General features: G+C 50.9%; 3 protein-coding genes across 3 annotated transcripts in view; 2 read left to right on the top strand and 1 right to left on the bottom strand.

The window, feature by feature from the left end:
- The first annotated feature begins 5,277 nt into the window (after nucleotides 1–5,277).
- LOC144150131 (uncharacterized) overlaps nucleotides 5,278–21,973 on the top strand; it is a 31,407-nt gene continuing 14,711 nt past the window's right edge. Inside the window, exon 1 of the mRNA XM_077681961.1 lies at nucleotides 5,278–5,769. Coding sequence (XP_077538087.1) covers nucleotides 5,619–5,769 — 151 coding nt within the window. The 5' untranslated portion in view covers nucleotides 5,278–5,618. The remainder of the gene's footprint in view (nucleotides 5,770–21,973) is intronic.
- Nucleotides 13,437–15,871, top strand: LOC144150130 (uncharacterized). The gene is made up of 3 exons (XM_077681960.1): nucleotides 13,437–13,683; nucleotides 14,040–14,309; nucleotides 14,411–15,871. The coding sequence occupies exons 1-3, from the start codon at nucleotides 13,452–13,454 to the stop codon at nucleotides 15,517–15,519; spliced, it is 1,611 nt and encodes a 536-aa protein (XP_077538086.1). The 5' UTR covers nucleotides 13,437–13,451; the 3' UTR covers nucleotides 15,520–15,871.
- On the bottom strand, nucleotides 16,091–19,349 carry LOC144150129 (uncharacterized). The gene is made up of 2 exons (XM_077681959.1): nucleotides 18,902–19,349; nucleotides 16,091–18,422 (listed from the first exon to the last, which is right to left on the bottom strand). Exons 1-2 carry the CDS (start codon nucleotides 19,235–19,237, stop codon nucleotides 16,968–16,970), a joined length of 1,791 nt encoding a protein of 596 aa, XP_077538085.1. The 5' UTR covers nucleotides 19,238–19,349; the 3' UTR covers nucleotides 16,091–16,967.

Here is a 21,973-nt window from a genome sequence, read left to right as displayed (position 1 = left end):
ATTGAGGCTTTATTGATTGATTGGTTGCAGGGTTTAACGGGCCGACGCAACACAGGTGATGAGTCGCGCCGTAGTGGAGGGCTCCTAATTAACTTTGACCACCTGCAGGGGATTGTTAATGTGCGCCAAAATCTCGTACACATGGGTGTTTTTGTTTTTCGTCTCCATCAGACAAGTGGCCGCCGCAGCTGGGAATCGAACCCACGTCGTCGTGCTCAGGAGCGCAAGTGAGGCTTTGTTGTTGTTTGAAAACAAGAAACTGGATATGTGTCCATGAGGAGGCTTTGGTTGATGTGGAGAGCAGACTGGCAGCTCTATACCACTCGGGCAAGACTGCTGTTGATTGACAGTTGTGCGGTGAGTGCGAGGGTAGGGATGCGGATGGAATATGGGCCTATAGGTGTTAATGGGTCATCCATAGGGGGTCTGAATGTGCGATAACGTATGAATTTGGGGAAGGGCCAGATGAGGCGGATGAAATCAGCTTTGGTTGCACTGGCAGAGAAGGCAGTAGGGCATCCGCAGAGGTACGGCCCGTCATCTAAAAGTCTCCAGGGGCATTGCTGGCGTTGGTGATGCGTTTAATGATGAAGAATTTTACAGATTGGGGGAGTTCAGAAACAGATGAAGGAGGCCAGGAGGAGTAAGTTTTTGGAGGCGGCATTCAGTTACATTCACAGTGGCGTGGGTGCGCGCCATACCGAGCTTCACCGTTTGCGGCTGTCCCCTCACCCAGCTGCGCATCAGTCGCCAGCAAGCCTTTGCGCAGTGCATGGCAGTGGCCACATTACTGGGATATCTGTTTTCCAATCGGAAGTTGATACTTCCGCATTCACAGCTCAAAAGAATCACTGCCCGTCAGCCGAGCCAGTCGACTCCTGCGGCGCACACCACGAGGACGTCCAGGCCGCGTCACGATAGGGTGCCTCTCTAGGAGGCGATCCTCTCGTTCTGCAGGTTATCCAATAAAGTTGTCTCTCTCTCTCTCTCTCTCCTCGGAGCTTTTGATAAAGGTGAAAGTCACAACTGCCCGCTTGTCCGACATTGTGGGGCATGTTGCATGCTCAGGAGTGATGACGTGTTCATGAAAACTTATCTTTTTAATGTGTGGTTAATTCTGTTGTCCTTCATAATGGCGGGTGATAAATGCATACAGCACATTTAATTAACAAAGAACGAATGTGTGATGCATGCATGTATGCACACTAGAACAGAATGGGAACGATCCCTTGAAAGTGGTATACAACATACATTTCCTCCCATGTTTAGATACTTTATACCTCTGTCCAATGTCCACCCAACAATTCCTCTCTGACTGACTATTGCTTAAAGCAGACTGGATTTTTACTATGTGCTGCAACTGCCCGGAACTATGCATGCACTCCGCTACAAGCATTCAAATTTTAATCGTGCGTCATTCCTGACAAACATAATACTTTAACAGACCTGGCAACGCTGCTGATAAATGCTTTCGCTCTTTTTTTTCGTGCCTGGAAGCACTGCGAAAGATACAGTTATCGCAGGCACATAGCAGAACTGCACGAGTTGCTCGTCACAGCAGAGACGTCTTCAGGTTCCTACTTTGCCTGTGTTGGGATCTTCTTTTAAAGTGGTTATTGAATGTGTTTACTGCTGCAGCTGAAAGAAAACCAACCAATAGCGGCGACATAGCTCAAGTGACAGCACTTGAACGCTCAAGCAGTGTGCCCAGACCGATAAAGAGAGAAAACAACGTTTTGAGCGAGTTTCCCAGTTATCTGATGGGCATACAGCAGTAATATTTGGCTGCAATACTTTGTGGCCACCTAATCTCAGCACTGGATGTGCTTATCAACTGCACTGTGAAAGCATAGTTTCAAGAAGAAAACTGAGAATATTGGCGAATCTCATGCAGAGGTTGGAATCGACGTAACGTGAAGCTTTCATCATGGTTTATTTGGGCTGAAATAAACTGGTGTGTGACTTTTTCTTTTAGTGTTATCCTGCTTGGCGTGATTATTAAGCTTTAGTGAGCTGCGGTGGTAAGCACCAAGAAATACGTGACGTAAGAAGAAACGTTCAAACTTTCAATCTCCCTGGTGAAGTCGTCACCAGCTCCGAGCTCGCAGAAAGCCATGACATTCGAAGGAACTTGGGCTTTTCCAGCACCCCCTCCCCCCTCCCCGCAAGTTGTCACTTACCGGGTCTCGTGGGTGAGATAAGTGGGGGCTAGCTAGCATTTTCAGGTGTAAGGTGAAGCCCATCGGGGCACGAGCCAATACCTACTAGCAGCAGCGGCGCCCTCTCCCAAGCGGGCAGAAGAGCCAACGAAAGCTTCGCTTAAAAAAGTGTTGCTGGGTCTTTTTAAGGACTTGAGGGAGATCAGCTTGCAGCAGCAGTGGAAACATTAAAAGGTGGGTGAAAAGCGGAATTATATAGCACATGACACAGAGGCGACATTTAACTTTGGCATGACAAGTAAATAAAACTAGGTGTAATAATAGTCGTCTTAGTGGCCAAAAATTGTCATATAATTTTGTCGGCAACATTTCGATGAAACGAGTTGCAGTCGTTTTCTGTTACCGTTTTCTGCTCCTTTTGTAGGGGCCCAGGTATTGACAGCAGAAGAGAATTTTGTGATTTTTAACAACTTTACTCTGAGCTAATTACGGCAAGTAAAGGAAACTAATGATACAGTTGCTCGCGCTTTACCACGTGGTATGGGAATGTCAAAACAACCTTGCCATTTACCCTACCCCAAACCCCTTTTGAGAGCAGTGGTAGAGAGAACTCACTAGCACTTGCCTTAGAAGACAGCTGCAGCTGACTGAACCTGCAAAGACGGTGGGTTGCTCCAAAGGCACCCTGTACGGCAGGCTCCACTCACAGGACTTTTCTCATTTTGAATAAAGTGGTAATCAGCCAGTTGTCATACACTTGTGTTTGGGAAAGTTGTGGTAAAATAACAGTCGCTGTTAAATATTTAAGCATCATCAAGGTTTTCTCGAAGACGATGAGCTAGAAGTCTGCTCCTTTGCACGAGCGCATGCTACTTAATCACACTTCTGTTCTATGCGGTCACTGGTCTCTCTTGTCTCAATACTTACATCTGTTTCCGTGTCAGAATTCATGATAAAGTTGTTTTGCCGCGAGGTGTTCTTGCCCGCCCACAAGAAAAATGCATGGAACCCTGGTCTTGCGTCACTATAACCAAAATATGACAGGCACATCAGGCTGTTGACGCTTAGACAGAACCGACAAATGTCGCCACAGACTCTGCAGCGAAAACACGTTCGGTTTGATTGGGAGCTGGGGCTCCCGTGGGATTAGCTAAGGCTGTGAGCCAGGGGCAGTGTTAATCGTTCCCACATGGCTGGGAAGAGGCTACGCGGTGATCGATGCCGTAAGCAGTGGTGGCCTTCCAGCGACTTCTTTAATGGTGCGGGGAGTTAGGCGTGCCCGGAGGACTGCTGAAATCAGGCGGCCCCCGACCGGGCGCGAGTGCTGGTGACGTGATGCATTGTGGGTAAAGCGCCGTCTTGCCTTCCATCCAATTGTATTTTAACAGCAGAGCTGTTCCAGTGCTGGCCTTGACAACGGTCTCTGCTGGTATCATGTCACACTCCTTCCAGAGCAGGTTTCTCTGCCCTGCAAAAACAAGGTCCCAGTATGGAAAAAAAATCAAAAAATTTAAGCAGTTTCACTCAACGTGAAAGCTGTCGATAAGTGAGGGGCCCACCAAGAGGGGCTGTGGCGCCCTCTCTAGACTATTTTCGGTATCAGCCTGGCGTTGATACCGAAGGTCAAGAGAGGGTGGTACAGCCCCTATGAACTATGAAGGCCTGTAAAGAGACACCGGATTGATTTTCCATTAATTTGGGGTAGTTAATTGCTAATTTATGACGTTTTACTTATTTTATATTATTGTGTACTTATTTGCAACCTAGAAATGGCAGCGTCCGTGGCAACGACGTAGTGCAAAGATCACAAAAATTCTTACACCATGCCCCGAACTTTTTGCATATGAGTTACGAGTGTCTCTGGGGCACAGTAGCTTCGTAACACGAGAGACCTAGGTTCAAACCTGACCAGGGGAAGCGGTTTGCTTTATGAAGCCTTTGTTGGGGTGCGACTAGCTCGGCCGAGATGACTGATCTGCTCTCCCTGTAGACCGACGTGGTCTGTGCCTGGTCTGAACCCGTGTGCTATGAACTTGGCAAAGCCGTCCCTTATTCACTCTACCAGATCCACGAAACACACTTCTCATCAAGAGTTCAAGTAAAAGAAAACAGAAAAGCACATCTGCGAATTTTTCTTTGCGCTAACTATAATGCTGCATGACATGCATGAGCTGGGCCTCTATCGCGATATGTGTTTCTTTTCTATCTTATTAACAGCAGAGCTGTTTTAAGATTTTGTTTCCGCCGTCCAGCGTTAACAGAAAACTCAGCCCAGCCGAGTGCACGTGAGCGTATGCCTCGCGAGGAGCGCCCGGCTTCGGCCAGCTCGACCTTCGAGAACACTCTGCCCAGCGTTCGTGGCGTGATCTCTCGCGTGCTGTTCTCCAAGCCAGTTCACGTGCATTCGCGCCTGAAGTGGGGAGCACAGACGCCGAGTTCACGCTACAGACGCCGAGTTCGCGAAGCCGGTTGCCGCGGGTTCTAGTGTGGGCTAACGTGGTTCATTTTGGGAGAGATGTGAACGGCTTCGGTCAAAACGACCTGGACCTGTCAGTCATGGAAAACTTTGAGGGGCGAGTTCGGAAATTTATGTGAGGTGCAACAGCCGGCTCTCCGATGAAGGGAGAGGGGCCTCCAGCTCTTCTATTTCTCCAGCCTTGCACCACTAGTACTAGCAAGCCGCACCATCTTTTTTTATCGGCAGCTGTTGGCGCTAGGCCGCGTCAGGATTTCGAAACTCGCGCGGCGAGGAGGCGGGAGCAGCACGCGTCGCCGACCACCAAAACGGGCAAAACGGTTGCAGCTGGCCCTCCTGCGTGCGGTAGAGAAGGGAGGCGATCAATGCTCGCCGTCCCCGAAAAGCGTCGCGCTCGAATTTAAAGTTGCCGCTGCTGCCGTTTTAAACAGCTGTCTCAAACTCGCCTCTGTGACTTCCAAAGTCCCTACTACGTGGAAGAACTCAATGAAGTACTCCGCCTAACCACCCGAACCTCAGCGGCGCACGCCAAGGCCTGCGTTTAGCTCCGAGGTGATAGCTCGAAAACCAGCGCAGCCAAGCGGTGGCGTTTCCCTTCGCAATGCATTCGAGCGGAGGGTAAAGTGAACGCGCGCTCAGACTCGCAGTCCTCCTTCTCCGGTCCGGTCTGTTGCTATGGCAACAGCCGCGCTGCGTAGCGCGCCGTTGGCACGCGCGCGCAGCAAAAATCTCGTCTAGCTTTGGTCACCGTCGCAGGCAGGCCGAAGCGGTCCTGCGTTTACTGTCGCGAACGCGTACTCTGCTGAACGGCGGATTCTGCGGAATCTGTAGGCGTGCTCTGTTCCGCAACACCGACTCTACAGTTGTCCAGCTAGTGCGCTTGCGTACGGGCTTTCGCGGCGGCGGTGTCTACGTTCTCGTCGCGCTGTGACGGCGCCCTCCTCCGTCACTCGCTCTGCGACCGGCGCGCGCTGCGTCGGTTAATGGCGGATTGGGACGGCGAAGCAATGTTCGACTTGGAAGCGCTCTGCCGGGAAGTGGAAAAGCACCCGCTGCTCTACGACCCGGAGCGCCGGGACCTTTCGAAGCGGAATCACACTTGGAGGATGATTGCCCGAGCCATGCGCTGCCCACGTAAGTGCGCTCTCGTCCACTCCGGGCTGTTGCGAGCCGTTTGATCGTTCACACACGTTCGGTGGCGGGAACAGCGTTACGTTTGTAAAGGGACGTCACGTAACGTGGCGGGAACAGCGTTACGTTTGTAAAGGGACGTCACGTGTGTGTGGGATGGCGTTTTCTCCGTTCTGACAGCTGCGTGTTTTTGAGTTGAACTCAACCACTGAGGGCACAGACTACTGCTGGGGGCGTTCAGTAGGACTACGGTAAAGCCGGCAACGGTCTAAATAGTGTTGCATGATGGAGGACATGGGAGCAGTCATGATTAATCCAATTGGTGAAATCATGTATGATCAAGTCAATCAAGGAAATCAAGTATGACTGCTCCATGGGAGCAGTCATGATGCAACACTAATTAGGCCGTGCGGTTTAATTAGTGCCGTGAAGCCAACTTGCCGTAAAGCCGTAAAAGCCAAAAGAACTGTATCGACAAAAAATGGCGTCGCATTTTAGTTCTCATTTCATTCAATTCGTTCATTTCCTCCTTGAAGGCTCGAGGGTATCATTACGCGAGGGTGGGGGGGGGGGGGGGGATGTGCCGAGACAACATTTTAGGACACAACTATGAAAAGAAACGCTGGAGTGGGAAAATTAGGAAAGGAACACGAACTATACGTACGGTGCAACAACACGTGCTATGGTATACATGTGTAAACAGTAGCGTTAGAGCACGATTTTGGACGGTGTTCGTGGCACATGAGATAAGTTGGATGGTCAATAATGCACGAGGCTATGGTGTCGGGTAGGTGCTCGCAGAAAGAATGCGAAGCTACGGTAAAGTGACCATATTCCGCGGACCCCAAAGCGGGACGGGGGACGAGGGAAGGGGGAGGCTGAAGGAAGAAGGTGGCACCTAGTTTGAAGGGACATTAAGGCTTAATGCAATTTTGTTTTAACTGAAAGATCATTCGTGCCGTAGTTATTTCGGCCTTTGTTCGATGAGCAATGCTGCGTTATTTGCTGAATAAGTAAACAAGTACTGAAGCACGACCACGCACCGTGCGTCAAATACAGAAGGGTGCACTGAACGGTTTGTTTGGTACACTAACTTCAAGAAAACAGCTCAGACATCTGGACTAAGCAAGAAACACGCAACAGTTTCTTGCTTAGTCCCGTCATGTGCGCTCCTTTGCTGAAGTTCCTCAAACGGTTTCTTCTGACCCTTTCATTCCTCCAGCTTTTCATTAGTGACACTGCAGGCTTGATACCCGTTTTCCAGATTTTCAAGCAGGCCGCGGGACAGCGGGACCACAGCCGCAAAACCGGGACGTGTCCCGCCTAAATCGTGACGTCTGGTCACTTTAAGCTACGGCTGCTAAAAATTGTGACATGGTGACGCTGCGGCTGACACAGCTATGAGATATTTACGAACCGTGGGAGCGATGGCCGAAATCTACCGATGCGTCATTTGTTTGCGTGACGCCTGCTGTCGAGACCTGCGCACAGCGCAGACGCGGCCGGCCAATCAGTATTGCATTCATGCTATCACATCTTTCTTCGCGACTGCCCCCTTGCTTTGATTAATCAGCTCCAGGGGAACTACGCCAGTTAGGGGAGCACTGCCGCGCACTCCCCTATCTCGGAAAGCAGTGGCACTCGCCTGATATGAGCCTGCAGTGCTTCTACATTGGCAGGGTTAGCGCGCATTGGCTACGTCGGGCTCGTTGCCTGCTATATTAGGTCTTTTCTGACTCGCATGAATTGCCAGTGACGGCCACTACGCCGGGCACTAATAATGCGTCAGCTGATGTGCGAGAATTTTTTCGATATAAGGAAGCATATATACTCCTGTTTTAATGTAGAGTGTTATCCACAATATTTTTATTTGCTTATGATGTTAGCGAAATCATCAATTCTTCCTAATTTTTGCACACACAATTGCAATTTCGCACATACGGGCCAATAAACAATACGCAAAACCGGTCACTATGGTTTTAAAGTTAAAATAAATCTTATTCAAGAATACTTCACGTGCACTTCGGTAGTTGTGAAACATCCAATTTCTTTCCCAATTCAATGGTATGTCATATAGCAACGGAGTCCTTGAGTACTGAATGTGTGGGTGGTTGCAACCAACGTTTTTAGATTAGGTTGCAACCCGCCGCGGTGGCTCAGTGGCTAAGGCGTTGCGCTGCTGAGCGCGTGGTCGCTGGTTCGATTCCCGGCCGCGGCGGCCGTTTTTCTGATGGAGGCGAAAAGCGAAAACGCCCGTGTGTACCAGATTTCGGCGCACGTTAAAGATCCCCAGGTGGTTTAAATTAATCTGGAGCCCACCACTAGGGCGCGCCTCATCGCCTGCGTTGCGTCGGCGCGTTGAAGGGCTGGTGAAGAGCTTTTCAAAAAATTTTTGTTGGGGGCATTACATTATAGTTTTCCAGACGCTCAATTCGAAAAACATGTTTATTTTATGCGTAAATACACCCAAACCATCTTTTTTCGTCAAAACAAACGACCCCTGCCTGCGGGCGCGGTGAGAGCCCTGGTTGCCTTTCGCGATTAGCTGGCGGCAGATGACGTCATATTCGGAAGTCCCGGCGCTGCGGGGACCGCTCGGCCTTGAGATCTCAGTCTGCTCCCGTTCAGATACGAGCCAGAAGGTCATCTGGTGAATGGAGAGCTGTCACAATCTTTCCTTAGGATTAGGAGAGCCTGAGGGAAGTATAAACGCAACAGGTTCGCTCGCAGCGAGCTTTAGAAAGGGGTTCTCCCCCGACGACTCATGGCCGACTTGTTTCTCGGGTGCAGGGAAGTTGCGCAGATATTGGTTCGCCGCTTTCACTACCAGCGCTAGTCACAATTCCTAGCACAATTTTTCAACCCACCATCATCCCGATCCTCGAATGTGGAACTTTGTTTTTACAGTTCGACAGGCGGCAACAAGCTCTGTGCAGCGGCCTGCGATGCGCACAAGCAGGGCGGCCGCCGCCGGTCGCCGCGTCGCGCACATGTGCTGGTGCCGGGCCGCTGCTCGGCCGGTCAGCGGAACGTGGCATTGCTGCACATACGCATGTTTTAGAATAGCGGAGCCGAACGTTGGTCGCCCCCCAAAAGGTAGAGGAACCCAAGCGCAGCACGCTGGTCCCTGACGAGCTTTAGAACGCCTTAACCCAACAGCTCCAGCCGGCTCAGGTTGCACGGATCGCCGCTGATGTTGGGAACTTTAGGCTTAGCACCAAGTGAGATATTTGGTCGCTGCTATCTCTATAATTGCGAATGACTATCCTAAACACAGTTTTAGATGCAAAGCATCTCTTAGTCGACCCTCCGTCGTCGGGCGTCCGCACCTCTCCTCTCCACAACAGCTATGATAACGCCGCTCTCTCCCCTCTTCCTCTCCACACCACCTGTGCGATAGCGCGCGCGCTGCTCCTCCTCTACCGCTCTCCACACCACCTGTGCGCGCTCCTTCTCCTCTCCTCTCCACTTCGATAACCAGGTCCGCGCCTCTGCTCCCTTCAGTTGCTGCTTTCTGTCGAGACAACGCTGCGCCGTCCGATGAGCTGACAATGGACGCCAACGATTCTGGCAGTGAACTGGCTGTCACGCTTTCAACCAGCAACAACCAGTCTACTTCCAGAACCGCGAGCACCTCTGAAGACGAGGCTGCGCAGAGGAGAGCTCGCGACGCAGAACGTAAACGCCAGCGTCGCGCAGCGGATCCCGCGCTTCGAGAACGCGAAGCCGCTTTGAAACGCCAGCGTCGAGCAGCGGATCCGGATGCCGTTCGTAAACACGACAATGCTCCGAAAAGTCGCCGTCGAGCAGCGGATTCCTCGCTTCGAGAACGTGAAGCCGCTTCGAAACGGCAACGTCGAACAGTGCAAACTCCGTGCAAAGCCACGCAAACTCGTGCGAACTCGAGATGCTTTGCATCTCCTCAGGGTTCCCACGTGGGAAGATGGTGTAATTTTTTCACCGCGCTATATCATCCCCTTTCTCGCATGTGGAACCGTATTTCTACGTTGATAGTCATTCTAGCGATCGGTGCTATGCTCATTGATGGTGATGATCGTTGTGGCCAGAAACCCTTTGTATCGGGCGGACACCAAAATGTCTAACCCAGGTGAAAAACTTAACAAAATACATAAAAAAAACGGCTGAATGCCTAAAGTCATTGCACCGTCCCCACCAGCGAGAAGACTAAAGGTACGTCCTCACTTGCGACAATAAAGGCCCAACCACATGCAGCGTATTTTCGGCGTCGCGCGAGCGTCAGCGTCGTTCGGCGTCAACGTGCGCGCCCGCAGGAGAGGGCGAGTAACCGAATGGGACCGGCGAAATCACGCGCCGGCGTGCGCGCTCGACGCTGCGTCTGTGTGTGTTGCCAGACTTGCTTGCCTAGCTCTGTGCCAACATAAACAAGTTGTGCAGAGTTTTTTGTAATTAGGCTTTAAAGTAAACGTTTATTTTTGTTTATAAATGCACTGAAGTGACTTTAACGTTGCTAAACCGCATCCAACTGCGTTGTTTAAATGCTGAAGAAAAACTGCCGGCTGAATCAAGCCGACGAAAGCCTTTCGTTCGAGCAACAGTGTGCCGCCATATTCGCCACGGCTGCTGCCACTTCGTCCCACAACGCCTGTTTGCGGTGTTTGTTTTTGTTGTCTCTATGTTTAGCCTGCCATAGAGCGGGGCGGGCAGCGACTGCACTTATTAGTGCCTCAGCGTTGATTTTCGGCATGTCGGCCGCCATTAAAACTGCGAGACGGACTGGCACCAGCGCCGCTTCCGGCGCTCGCGCCGAGATCTGCCGAGCGTAGATATCGGCGTCGCCGGAGCGTCAGCCCGCGTCGCCATGCATTTTGGCGCGCGCGCTGACGCTCGTCGACGCCGAACGACGCTGACGCTGGCGCGACGCCGAAAATACGCTGCATGTGGTTGGGCCTTTAAAGGTAGCAGTTTTCCTGCAGTCTTATGCATATGGTACACTGCATGCGTATGTACGTCCACTGCACTGTCACCATTCATTGCAGTTCACTCGTGCGTTCACGGCACCGTCACCACAGCCGCACCCAGCCGAACCGATCGCTGCAGGAGTTGCAGTCGTTCTTTCGTCGTGTGTACGTCCATGGCATTGTCGACGCCGTCCTCGAACCCTAGCGCCTGTTGTACAGTGGCGTTGACTCTGGCGGGTGGGCGCAGCTTGTGGCAGTGCAGCACCAGGTGCTCCATGCTTTCCTCGTGGTCGCCGCATGCCCTCGACTTTGCTGCTTGTACCTCTGGTATGCTGTCGTAGCGCCGGCAGTACAGAGTTGTCGCAAGTGAGGACGTACCTTAAAGGTAGCAGTTTTCCTGCAGTCTTATGCATATGGTACACTGCATGCGTATGTACGTCCACTGCACTGTCACCATTCATTGCAGTTCACTCGTGCGTTCACGGCACCGTCACCACAGCCGCACCCAGCCGAACCGATCGCTGCAGGAGTTGCAGTCGTTCTTTCGTCGTGTGTACGTCCATGGCATTGTCGACGCCGTCCTCGAACCCTAGCGCCTGTTGTACAGTGGCGTTGACTCTGGCGGGTGGGCGCAGCTTGTGGCAGTGCAGCACCAGGTGCTCCATGCTTTCCTCGTGGTCGCCGCATGCCCTCGACTTTGCTGCTTGTACCTCTGGTATGCTGTCGTAGCGCCGGCAGTACAGAGCGTGCGCAGTGCCCCCGCATGGGTCTAGAAGAGGAGTCTGCTGCCGCTGTTGTTGTCGTAGACACGCATCCGGCCTATATCTTGCCTGTGGCTGCGGTATACAGTTACAGGGTAGACTTTTGGTGCATTGCGGTCCGCCAGTGAGCGCGTTCCTCCTATTTCACTCTGGAGCGTACCTTCTCCGTGATCTTGTGCGGCGGGCCCACCTCGATCGGGTTGGTAGTGAAGCCGAATTTTCGACGGAGGTTGTAGAGGCGGTTGCACCACTGTGTGCGTACACCCTTGAATGCCATGTAGCGGAACAGTCGCCGCGCCCAGCGTTCCTCGTTCATGACTCGGAGTCGCTCTTCGAATGCAATCTTGCTGGTGGCCTCGCGAGCCTCAAACGTTGACCATCTCAAGTCACCTTGTATGGCCTCCACAGCCACTCGGCCATGGCAGCCCAAGGCAAGGCGGCCCACCTCTCGCTGACCACGCTCGAGCCACCCCCGTGTTGGCGCCGACACACACACCACAGCGTTCGCGAAGGTGAGACATGGGACGTGCACCGACTTCCACAGGTCACGGACCAACAGGTATCGGTTGCACCCCTATAAGCACCGTCTGCGCAGGATACAGCTGGCGCGTCTCGACTTTTCTTTCAGTAAAGCCTCGTGTGTAGGATACTTGTCGCCAGTGGTGCTGAAAGTGATGCCAAGGTAACAATAGCTGTGCATCGATGAAACCTCTTCACCGCCAGGCAGCAGCACAATGCGTGCTTTGTCCTCTGGGACGGAGAAGCACAGGGCCACTGACTTGCGCGTGTTGAAGGCCAGTCCCAGTGTTGACAGATGCTCAGCCGAGGCAGTGACAAGTCCCTGTAGCTCAGCCACACTTCCAGCGAGCAGGACAAGGTCATCAGCGAAGACCAGCCCCGGAAGTGTCCACATTTGCGGGAGTCCATCTTCAGAACAGGGCAGCGTGAAAGCAAGTCCCGACGCAATAAGGGCTTTCTCTAGCCCCGCTACGTACAGCATGCATAGCAGCGGGGAGAGCGGGCACCCCTGCTTCAGTCCCCGGTGTATTGCCACTGGCTCCGTGTGTACCTCTCCGAAGCATGCCACTGCCTTGTTGCTGGTGTATAAGCGCCGCAGAAGGTCAATCCATTTGGATGGCATAGCCAGCTCGCTCATGTGCTGCAGCATAAGGCCGTGTGGGACATTGTCATATGCCTTAGTGACGTCGAGAAAGCATGTCAGCAGGCCGCGGGATTCTTTCCGTGCAATTTCTATGCGCTGGGAGAGTACAAACAGGTTGTCCTCCACCCGACGACCCCGTCTAAATCCATTTTGCAGCTCCGTCAAGTGACCACTTTGCTCCGCCCACGCGCTCATCCAGGCCTTACGCACTTGGGCAAAAAGACTATACAGTACACTGGTGACTTTGAGTGGCCTGTGATCCCTGAGAAGGCTGCTGTCACCGCCTTTCTTTGGTATTAGTGACACTTTTCCCAGTAGCCATGCCTCTGGGATGGGGTCGCCGTGGATTATGCCGGTGAGGATTGCTGCAAGGTGTGCTTGCGCCACTTCCCCCAGATACTTGACCAGTTCCGCAGGGATGCCATCGAGTCCGCTTGCCGTGCGAACCTAGCGTCACTAAATAAAGGCTTAAAGACAGGTAAAGATAGGTAAGCACCCTGTGACAAATAAACAACACGCACACACGCGCCTGACAGCCGCCGGCGCACGCAGGCGTACGGGAGGGCAGGAGAGATCTCGAACCGGAAGTGGCGGTAGCAGACGATGTACCCATGAGCCTTTGCGCTTCTTACGGGTCACCTATACATAGTTTTCACGGACGTCACAACCGGGGCGTATGGGATAGGTGGCCGCCATGACGGTGAACTGAACCGCTGCCGCCACTGCCGCCACTGCCTTGGCGCTGGCCTTCAGTGTGTGTGTGTGTGTGTGCCAGTACCGATATTTTCTCGCTTCGAAAGGTAATAACGGAACGGCGTCGCAATGCCGATGTGCGCAATGATCGGCTGCAGTGCGAGAAGCAAGTCCGCCGCGCAGAAGACGAACATGGAGCCAGGAATCGGGCTCTACTGCTTGCCGAAAGTGATAACTCGACAATGCGGGCGCACGAAAGCGTTGTCGGAGGAGCGTCGGCGTCTCTGGCTCGCTCGCATCAACCGTAAAGACATGAAAAACCTCGATTACGTCCGTGTCTGCGGTCGCCATTTCATTTCAGGTAAGCTTCACAAGATTAAGCGAACTCTAAAAAAAAATTAGGCAGCGCTTACGCAGCCGTCGGTGTGTTACGGCCATTCAACCCGAACATCGGGCCACTTTCGAGCCCGTTCGATCCTGTACTATCGTACTTAGTTTAACCAACTCGAAGCGCACTGTTTTGTAGTCTGTAGATAATGCCATACTAAACCGCAGTTGAAAAATGTGACCAGGGGCTACATACGAATCGCGAGTGCCTTCTGCAACTTCGCGCTGTTCATGCGGTAAAGCTGCAATTTTAAACGCAGCGGCGCGCCAGGTTACCCGAAAGACTGCAGCTCGCTTGCGGCAGATGCGCTAATGCTTCATAATTTGCAGGGAAGCCAGCGAGCCTAATGGACGACACCAACCCCGACTGGGTGCCGAGTCAGCACTTGGGGTACACAAACGGTGCCGGACCGGGTATGAAGACTACGGGTCGGTACGAGCGTGCCAAGGATCGGCGGGCTAACAAAGCAGTGGCGCAGCAGTGTGTGGGCACCCAGCCGGCAGAGGACGACCCCCCTTCGCCAGAAATGTCTGAAGTGAATGAGAATGCCGAGCAGGAGATGTGTGCTGAAGGTTCCAGCGAGACCGACTTAGTTAAAGGTATGTTTTCTCACTAACAGTCTCGTTATCTCTTGTAAAAGCAGCTGCACTTTCTTTTAAGCTGTATGTTCATGTCCCTAACTGTTGTTTGGTTATTACAGAAGCTGCTGTGCAAACTGTTGTCACCATGGAGTACATCAGCACTTTAGAAGAGGACAGGACCAGACTTGCATCGGAGCTGCGGGAAGCTGAGGAAGCGAAAAAGAAACTTGAAGTGACAGCGGATTCACTGCGAGACGACCCTGCCAAAGTTGCATTCTACACAGGACTGTCCAGTTTTGCTAGGCTGTTTGCAGTTTTTCAAATGGTTGAGTGTGTGGTTAAACATACGCAGCAAAATGGCCTCGGCAAATTTCAAGAGTTCGTGGTGTTCCTCATGAAATTGAGGTGCAATTTCCCATTGCAAGACCTAGGCTACAGGTTCGGCGTGTCTGATTCAACTGTCAGCAGAATTTTCGAAAAGTGGCTGAATGCTGCCTTCTGGAGGCTAAAACCTCTGATTTCCTGGCCATCTAGGAATGCAATTCAGAAGACCATGCCGCAAGCATTTCTAGACTCGTTTGGTTCTAAGGTTGCTGTAATTATTGACTGTTTTGAGGTAAAAATTGAGCGGCCCTCTTCCATGGAGCCACGTAGTGAGACCTGGTCGCAATATAAGAGCAGTAACACGGCCAAGTACTTAATTGGAATCAGCCCTCAGGGTGTCATAACGTTTATTTCTGAGGGGTGGGGGGGAAGATGCAGTGACAAACACATCACAGAGAACTGCGGTGTACTAGACATGTTGACGCAGGGCGATCTTGTGTTGGCAGACCGGGGGTTTGACATTGCGGACACTCTTGGCCTCTACTGTGTACAGCTGCATGTACCTGCCTTCACGAAAGGAAGGAATCAACTTACGGCCTTGGAGGTGCACAACACCAGAAAGCTAGCTAGTGTCCGCATCCATGTGGAACGAGTGATTGGTCTTGTGAGGAACAAGTATGTTATTATGAAGGCTGTACAACCGATCGATTTTGTTGCATGTCGGCAGGACGACCCAGTGCCACCCCTAGACAAAATAGTGACAGTTTGTTGTTCTCTTTGTAACATCTGTCCATCTGTGGTTCCGCCAAACCAGAAAGAGCCTGTGCAAACACTTCCCTGTCCTACTGATCTTGTTAACACCCGTCCATCTGTGGTTCCACAGAACCAGAAAGAACCTGTGTGAACACTTTCCTGTCCTAAATAATGGTTGATCAGCCTGGTTGATTACGAGTGTTGTACTCAGCCGATTTCTCATCTCATTGATCACATGGCAGTAGTTCATTGTAGAGTACACTTTTTCTGAAACCAGCTTGTTTTTTAGGTTAAGGAAAATCAGGCTTTTTTTTCTGCTTCAGATAACCTTCATGGTCCTTGTAAAGTACTGAAAGTAAGCTGGTGGGTCTACAATTAAAGTGATCTACGTCTTCATTCTTTGTATCAATTTCATGTGATTATTTTTCTAGCTTATTAGTACATTATGGTCTGAAGACGTGTATAGAGTACTGAGAGTTTCCCAGGTATGATGTCCCCTCCATCTTTAATCAGTTCGACTGTTATGCTGTCTTCGCCATCCCTTTTTCTGTGATGCATGTCTAGTACGGCCTTTCTGCCTTCATTGACAGCGGCACATGGAACTCCAATGCTGTTTGCCGTTGATTTCACTCAAGGTTGAATGACTTGTCTATGAACTGTACAATTCAGAGTGGAAGTCCTCTGCTGCATTCCCTGTATCATCAGAATTGCTAAAAAAATTGCCTTGTCTTTTATTTTATTGCGTGGATTTTGGTCTTACCTATACAATTTCTTTTTAGCCTTTTTAACGGCGGAGCTGCTGTTACTGGCCGCAAGTTTACCATTGGAGGCAAAAATACCAAGAAAATGCCAAGCACTTGTGAGCACGTGCCTCATAGCAACCGCCAAGTTCCCGGCTCACGCAGTGGCTTTAGCAACAAAAAAAGAAAAAAAAAGAGAAAGCCCTCCAGTACCGTCATAAGGAGCTACTACGCGTGTAATGCTTGCATGAGAAACACGACATCGGTGAATATGATGATTACTACTTGCAGAGTGCAAAGCGATGACAAAAGTGGCTTTAGCATAAAAAAAAGCCCTGCAGTGCCATCATCAAGAGCTACCGCACATGTAATGCTTGCATGAGGAACACACCAATATTGATTAATATGATGATGACTACTAACTGACTACAGTTAAAAACTGCAACGAAACGTAAAACAATTTCAAACCCGTACAAATGCATGCCGACATTTGTCGCAAAGATGACGACCTCTTCGATGCATATGACGATTACTAGCTAGCACTGCAACTATGCACATAAGCAATAATACTGAAACTTAACTGTCCGGCAATGCTCACCTACAACAGCTTCTCCATTCAAGCCTTGCTCTAGAGTGAAAGCTTCCCTGAATTATTTTCCTGCTGCCTCAATCACTGACATTGTTACTGCATTTGTCCTCAGCTTTCTGCTTGGATAGCTCGCCAAATTCTATTTTCTCTGTGAAGGTGTTTATGTTAAAAGTCACAAATGATTGGCACAGTGATTGAAATGTAGTTGCCTTTTATTGGTTTTGATAAGGCCCTTCAGCCGTAATTAGCTGGAATTTTGGCTGCAGCGAATCACTGTTGACTGCTGTCCAAGCTGGAGCAGTCATCACAAAACCACTGCTTTTGTTTGGGTGCCCGCTTAATCCCAATGCAGCTGTAATGGAACCAGCCGTATTTGCAGCTTTTGCCGTCACATGCGAGCATTCGTCCTTGTTCGGGCCCCTGACAATAGCAGAATGTGCCTGCACTAGCTGATGATACCAGGCTCCTCTTGGTGAAATATCCCGATAGGAGCTCAGGCAAGATTACTCTCACAAAAAAATTGGATGCTGCCGCATTAATGGTGTCAAAAAAAGCCTTGTCCTGCAGTACCCTCTCAATGTGCAGCGACAGTGGGGTCCACACCACAAAATCACAGTAGGGAAAATCGCACACTGCCAACTGTGTTTGAATTTGATAATAGTAAGCGTGGCCATGCTTCAACTGCAGCTTCCCATTGACTGCTTCAAGGCAGAAATCTGCATTATTTACAGCTGCTTGCTCTGCTGTGGTATGAGCAGCTGTATGGGGACACTTCACTTCGATGAGTCCCTTTCCACAACATGAGCATGTTGCTGTGCCATCAGGGCTGGCTGCTAGGTGCGGGTATTTCGTGCTCAAAAAAACCCCCGTCTTGTTGTGACCAAAGTTGGTGTGGCATGTTTTCATTACAGCTACGTATTCTGCAATGGCATCTTCTTCGTGGTCGATGCCCCACTGTGTGGCTGCCGTTGAGAACCGGTTCTGTTCTGGATAACAAATCTTCTTCACAAGGCTGATTGAGGGCTGAGTTGTAGTCGTGCTACAAACACTCTTCATGATCGAAGCTGTGACCCGTCCAGCACGATACTTGAACCATGCCGGGCACTTGGCCTGCTGCCGGGTCAGCCCTTCAGCATGACGCACCATTTCGTCGGTGATGGCTAGTTGGGGAATCGTGCCTTGAGCACGAGAGACGAGTTGTGGCAGGTTCTCGGACTGAGCTTCGTGGCACAGCAACTGTCGAAGGTTGGGAGGCTCACTGCTTTTGGGTGGCACAAATCTGTCACTGTATTCTGGTAGCACCATAAATATTGCTGGTGGGAGTCCTCCATCGTCGATACTCGAATAGAACGTGCCAAGTTCTTCTGCTGTAGGGGGTGGCAAAGCTGGTGCTCCTGTGCGGACTTGTTCGTCAAACGGCATTTCAGGAAGGGCATCCATGCGACTTTTCTTTTTCTTCGAAGACGCAAAGTCTATGTCCCTGAGTCTCTTGTACTCGGTACCAGAGCGATGTGCAGGAAGCCAAACATTTGTCTTCTGCGTACATGTCTGCGACTCTCTGATACGCACTGCTGTCTCCATTGCAAAAAGTGTTGCACCGACGTGGGAGCAGGCTTCACCTGCACCGGCCATGCAGGTACAGTGCGCTGAACATACGCTTCCATCACTGTCAGGCAGAATCCAAGCTTTCAGTGGAGCTTCTCGCAGCCGCTGGGAGTGGCCAACCTGAAAAATGCACATATTCATGCTTAGGAATAATGAAATGCAACCATACAGTTGCGGTGTTTCTTAAAATGTTTACACAGCCAACATATCCACGTTGGTTTATTTAATTTTAGCCCATTGTCTGAGCAGTGAAACAATTTTCCCTTCAAGGTGTCTAGCTTTTTTTTTTTTTATTCTGTCTCCTGACCCTAGTGACTGTGATTTTCGCTATGAAAATAGCAGCGAAATTATAACGCACTCGGCTCTATTATCAATGCCTACATTTTACCAGAGACGCAAAATGCATGGTTTAGGTAAATGAGCAAAGGAAGGATATTTTGCATCGTGAACAATGCTCGGCAGAGTCGAGCATTTGCAGCAGTGAGCAGCGCACCGCGCCGTTATGCACAGTGAACGGATGGGTTCACACAAGTGGGTACCGTGTTAAACCTGTTATACCCGGCGGCGCGGAGTGAAATAATTTTAAAATTTAACCTTACCTCGCTCAACACGATGACGCGCTTGGAGGGAAGCCGCATTGCCGTCATGCCGCTCACTCGGCCACTCGTGAAATAATTGTGAGCTTCCAGAGCCTTGTAGGCTTTCATTTCGGCAAGCGACACGTAGTTTGTCGATAGCACCAAATAGTTCACAATGTCCGCATGCGTCGTAACCGGCAGAAGCTCGACGTCCGCCGCCGTGTCAGTCCCGGCGCACAACGTGTACGGGTCAACCCCGTCGCACATGGTGACTTTTTCTTCATAGCGAGCACGCGTCGGACCCACCAGCCCAGCAAAATATGACGGGCAGAACTCCTTCCGCCTGGCCGTTGCCATGATTCAACGCACGGTAGTTCGTAAATGACGAAATCAACACAGGCAGACAGCAGAGACGGCGCTACGACATTCGCACCGCTATGGTGCGCCGCCTTGCAGTACTCCAATATGGCGACGGCTGCTTGCAGACGACGGTGTGACGTCACGTGAAAACTATGTATTAGCACGCTCCCACTGACGCGGTGGTTGCGTTAGCCAATACCGTGCCTAACAAAGTGTTGGGGGTGCTTTGCTTGCACCCCTGTCTTCGCCCACCGTGAAACCCGCAAGCGGGATGCACACACGGAGAAATCTCTTCTTTCTGAACCGCGGAGCCCGCTCACGTGACCAGTTTTAGGCTCCGCCCCTCGGCGGGCATCGCCCGCGGATACTCCAGGAAAGAAAATGCCGCCGCATCTTTTCGGCCGACCGCGGCAGACCTCCGAAGGGAATGGAATATGTTTTTGGCACTGCGGTCACGCGGTTTTTTATTATACCAGGTGCGAGGGCGGCTTTTGCTCTAAAATATACCCAGAAATTCAGGGAATGGTCTGTAAATGCGTAGCATATATTCTTATACCACCTGTTTGCGTAGGGGGTCTTTACAACCAGATTCGGTTGCGAGTAATATGTGCTGTTTTATTGTTGCGTTGTTTTCAAGTTTTCCTTCGTTTCTTTTCTCCAATGATGTAAATTTTACAATTATAAAGATCGTATTATGTGCTCTTACTTCGCCCCTTAAGCGGGATTCACACGACGGAGAAACCCTCTCATTTTGGCCCGCAGGACCCGCTCACGTGACTGGTTTTAGGCTCCGCCCCTCGGGGGGGATAGCCCGCGGAGGCTCCGGGAAAGAAAATGCCTCCGCCTGTTTTCGCTCGACGGCGGAGGTCCTCGGCGGGGAATGGAACCTGTTCCTCGGCGCTGTCGTCTGCTAGTCACTCCGCGTAGCTCCGCGCAGCTCCGCGCAGCTCCGCGCGTGTGGATGCGCCGCCAGGCCGGATAATCCGGTCACGTGCTGTTGACTTCACATATCCGTCCGTCTCCGCGCGCCTCTTCCACCGTCGTGTGAATCCCGCTTTAAGGATTTTCCCGCGGATGTGAGGTGCAGTGCAGGTTCAATTGGTTTTCGCTATTTATTATTCGTATTTTCAAGGTTATTTCCCGGGATTTTTTTAGATGTACCAGATGCATATTTTATTTCGTCAGTTAATTTCTGTTAATGTTTTATTTCCTGTCTTATTTTTTGGTTTTTCAAAATTCATTCCGACCAATTATCTCGAGTTACTCTGTTATAACGACTAAATAGAGATTTTAGTAAAGAACGACTAAATAGAGATTTTAGTAAAGCTTTTGCTGCCCTTGCGTACTCTAAACGTCAGATGTTTGCGGCAGGCTACGTCGGCACCGTGGGGAGAGCTTTAAACGTTTCGTCGATTTTGCGTGGCGCTCACCGCGCTCACCGCGAGAGCAACGTGCAAACCACGGGACCTGTGTAAGAAGACAGGAGCAAAAAACGTGTTGTATAAGTTGCAAATTAATGCTCATGGTAGAACGAAAGCGTTGAGGTGCTCCGCTGTATACCTGCCGCCATGTTGTGAACACAGGGATACGCAAGGGCCGTAGCGTACGCACGCTACTTCGCTGAAATAGCGTGCGTTCGTTTCGCATCGGTCGCGTACTGCGCATTCACAGCGCGACAGATGAAGTGGAATAGCGTACGCTAACACTTTGGGAAGGGCCGAAAACGCAATACTACGTGTTACTCCCGCCAAATCTTAATTTCTGTGGAAATGCGGGGCGTCACACGGTTTGCGAATTTTGCTTATTTTTTATTCGTATTTGAAACGATTTCTTTCGTTTTATTCTAACAGCAAAGTTGTTTAGCAAATCGCAATTTTTCGTGTCTGCAGTTAAAACTACGAAGAAATTGCCGCCGCCCGGGAGTTAACAAAACAAAATGCCTAGCGCTCGTGTGTGCGCGCCTCGCGGACACCGCCGAGCGTCCGCTGCGCACGTTTGTCAAGCCAAGCATACGCACTTAGGGAGATTGGCCAAGACTTCCAAAAAAAAAAAAGCTCAGCGTTCACCGTAATTGTGGCAACAGAGTCTGGGAATGCAAGCGTTCGCCGTAATTAGAGAGCCTCACCGTGAGCCTCACCGGAGCTTCACGCTACGTCGGCGGGTTAGCGGGACCCGACTGCGCAGCCGCGTGCGGGGAGAGCGAGGAGGTTGCCCCCCAGCGGAGCGAATGCGCGGACATGGTGAAGACCTGCCCGCGGAACTAATCTCCCCTACCGGAAAGAATGTGCACCTGTCCAGTCGGGCCGCGCTATCCGCCGCTGTAGCGTTAGCGGACGGTACCCGCTATAAAACTCTATTGTGGCAACGCTTGCTCGGAACGATCAAAGACGTGTCATAGCGACGCCCCTCCAAGGTGATTCCCAATGATTATCACTTCAAAAAAATAAAAGAAGCTCACACTTATAGCTACAAAATGGAGTAAAGGTCGTTGCGACAGCGAAGAGGCAAATTGGCTGCAATCGTGGACTTAAACCTCTGTTCGTGGTGGTTCGAAGGTTACGTACAGCTTCGCTACCTTCAAATCTTACGCGGTAGTGTGCGCTTCCTTCATTTTTTAAAATTTAGTCTTCATTTTTTTAGGACATGTACATGATGCACATGTTAGATTTATTGGTCAGTTCATTTTTGTAAAATTTTAAATCTTTCTATTTTTCCAAGTTTGTTGGTTTTTCA

This window comes from Haemaphysalis longicornis, unplaced genomic scaffold (genome assembly GCF_048455015.1).
Source record: "Haemaphysalis longicornis isolate Haplotype H1 unplaced genomic scaffold, Haemaphysalis longicornis Haplotype H1 scaffold_8, whole genome shotgun sequence".
Taxonomy (NCBI): domain Eukaryota; kingdom Metazoa; phylum Arthropoda; class Arachnida; order Ixodida; family Ixodidae; genus Haemaphysalis; species Haemaphysalis longicornis.
Note: the sequence above shows the minus strand (reverse complement) of the source record. Positions and strands in the feature narration are given on the sequence as shown.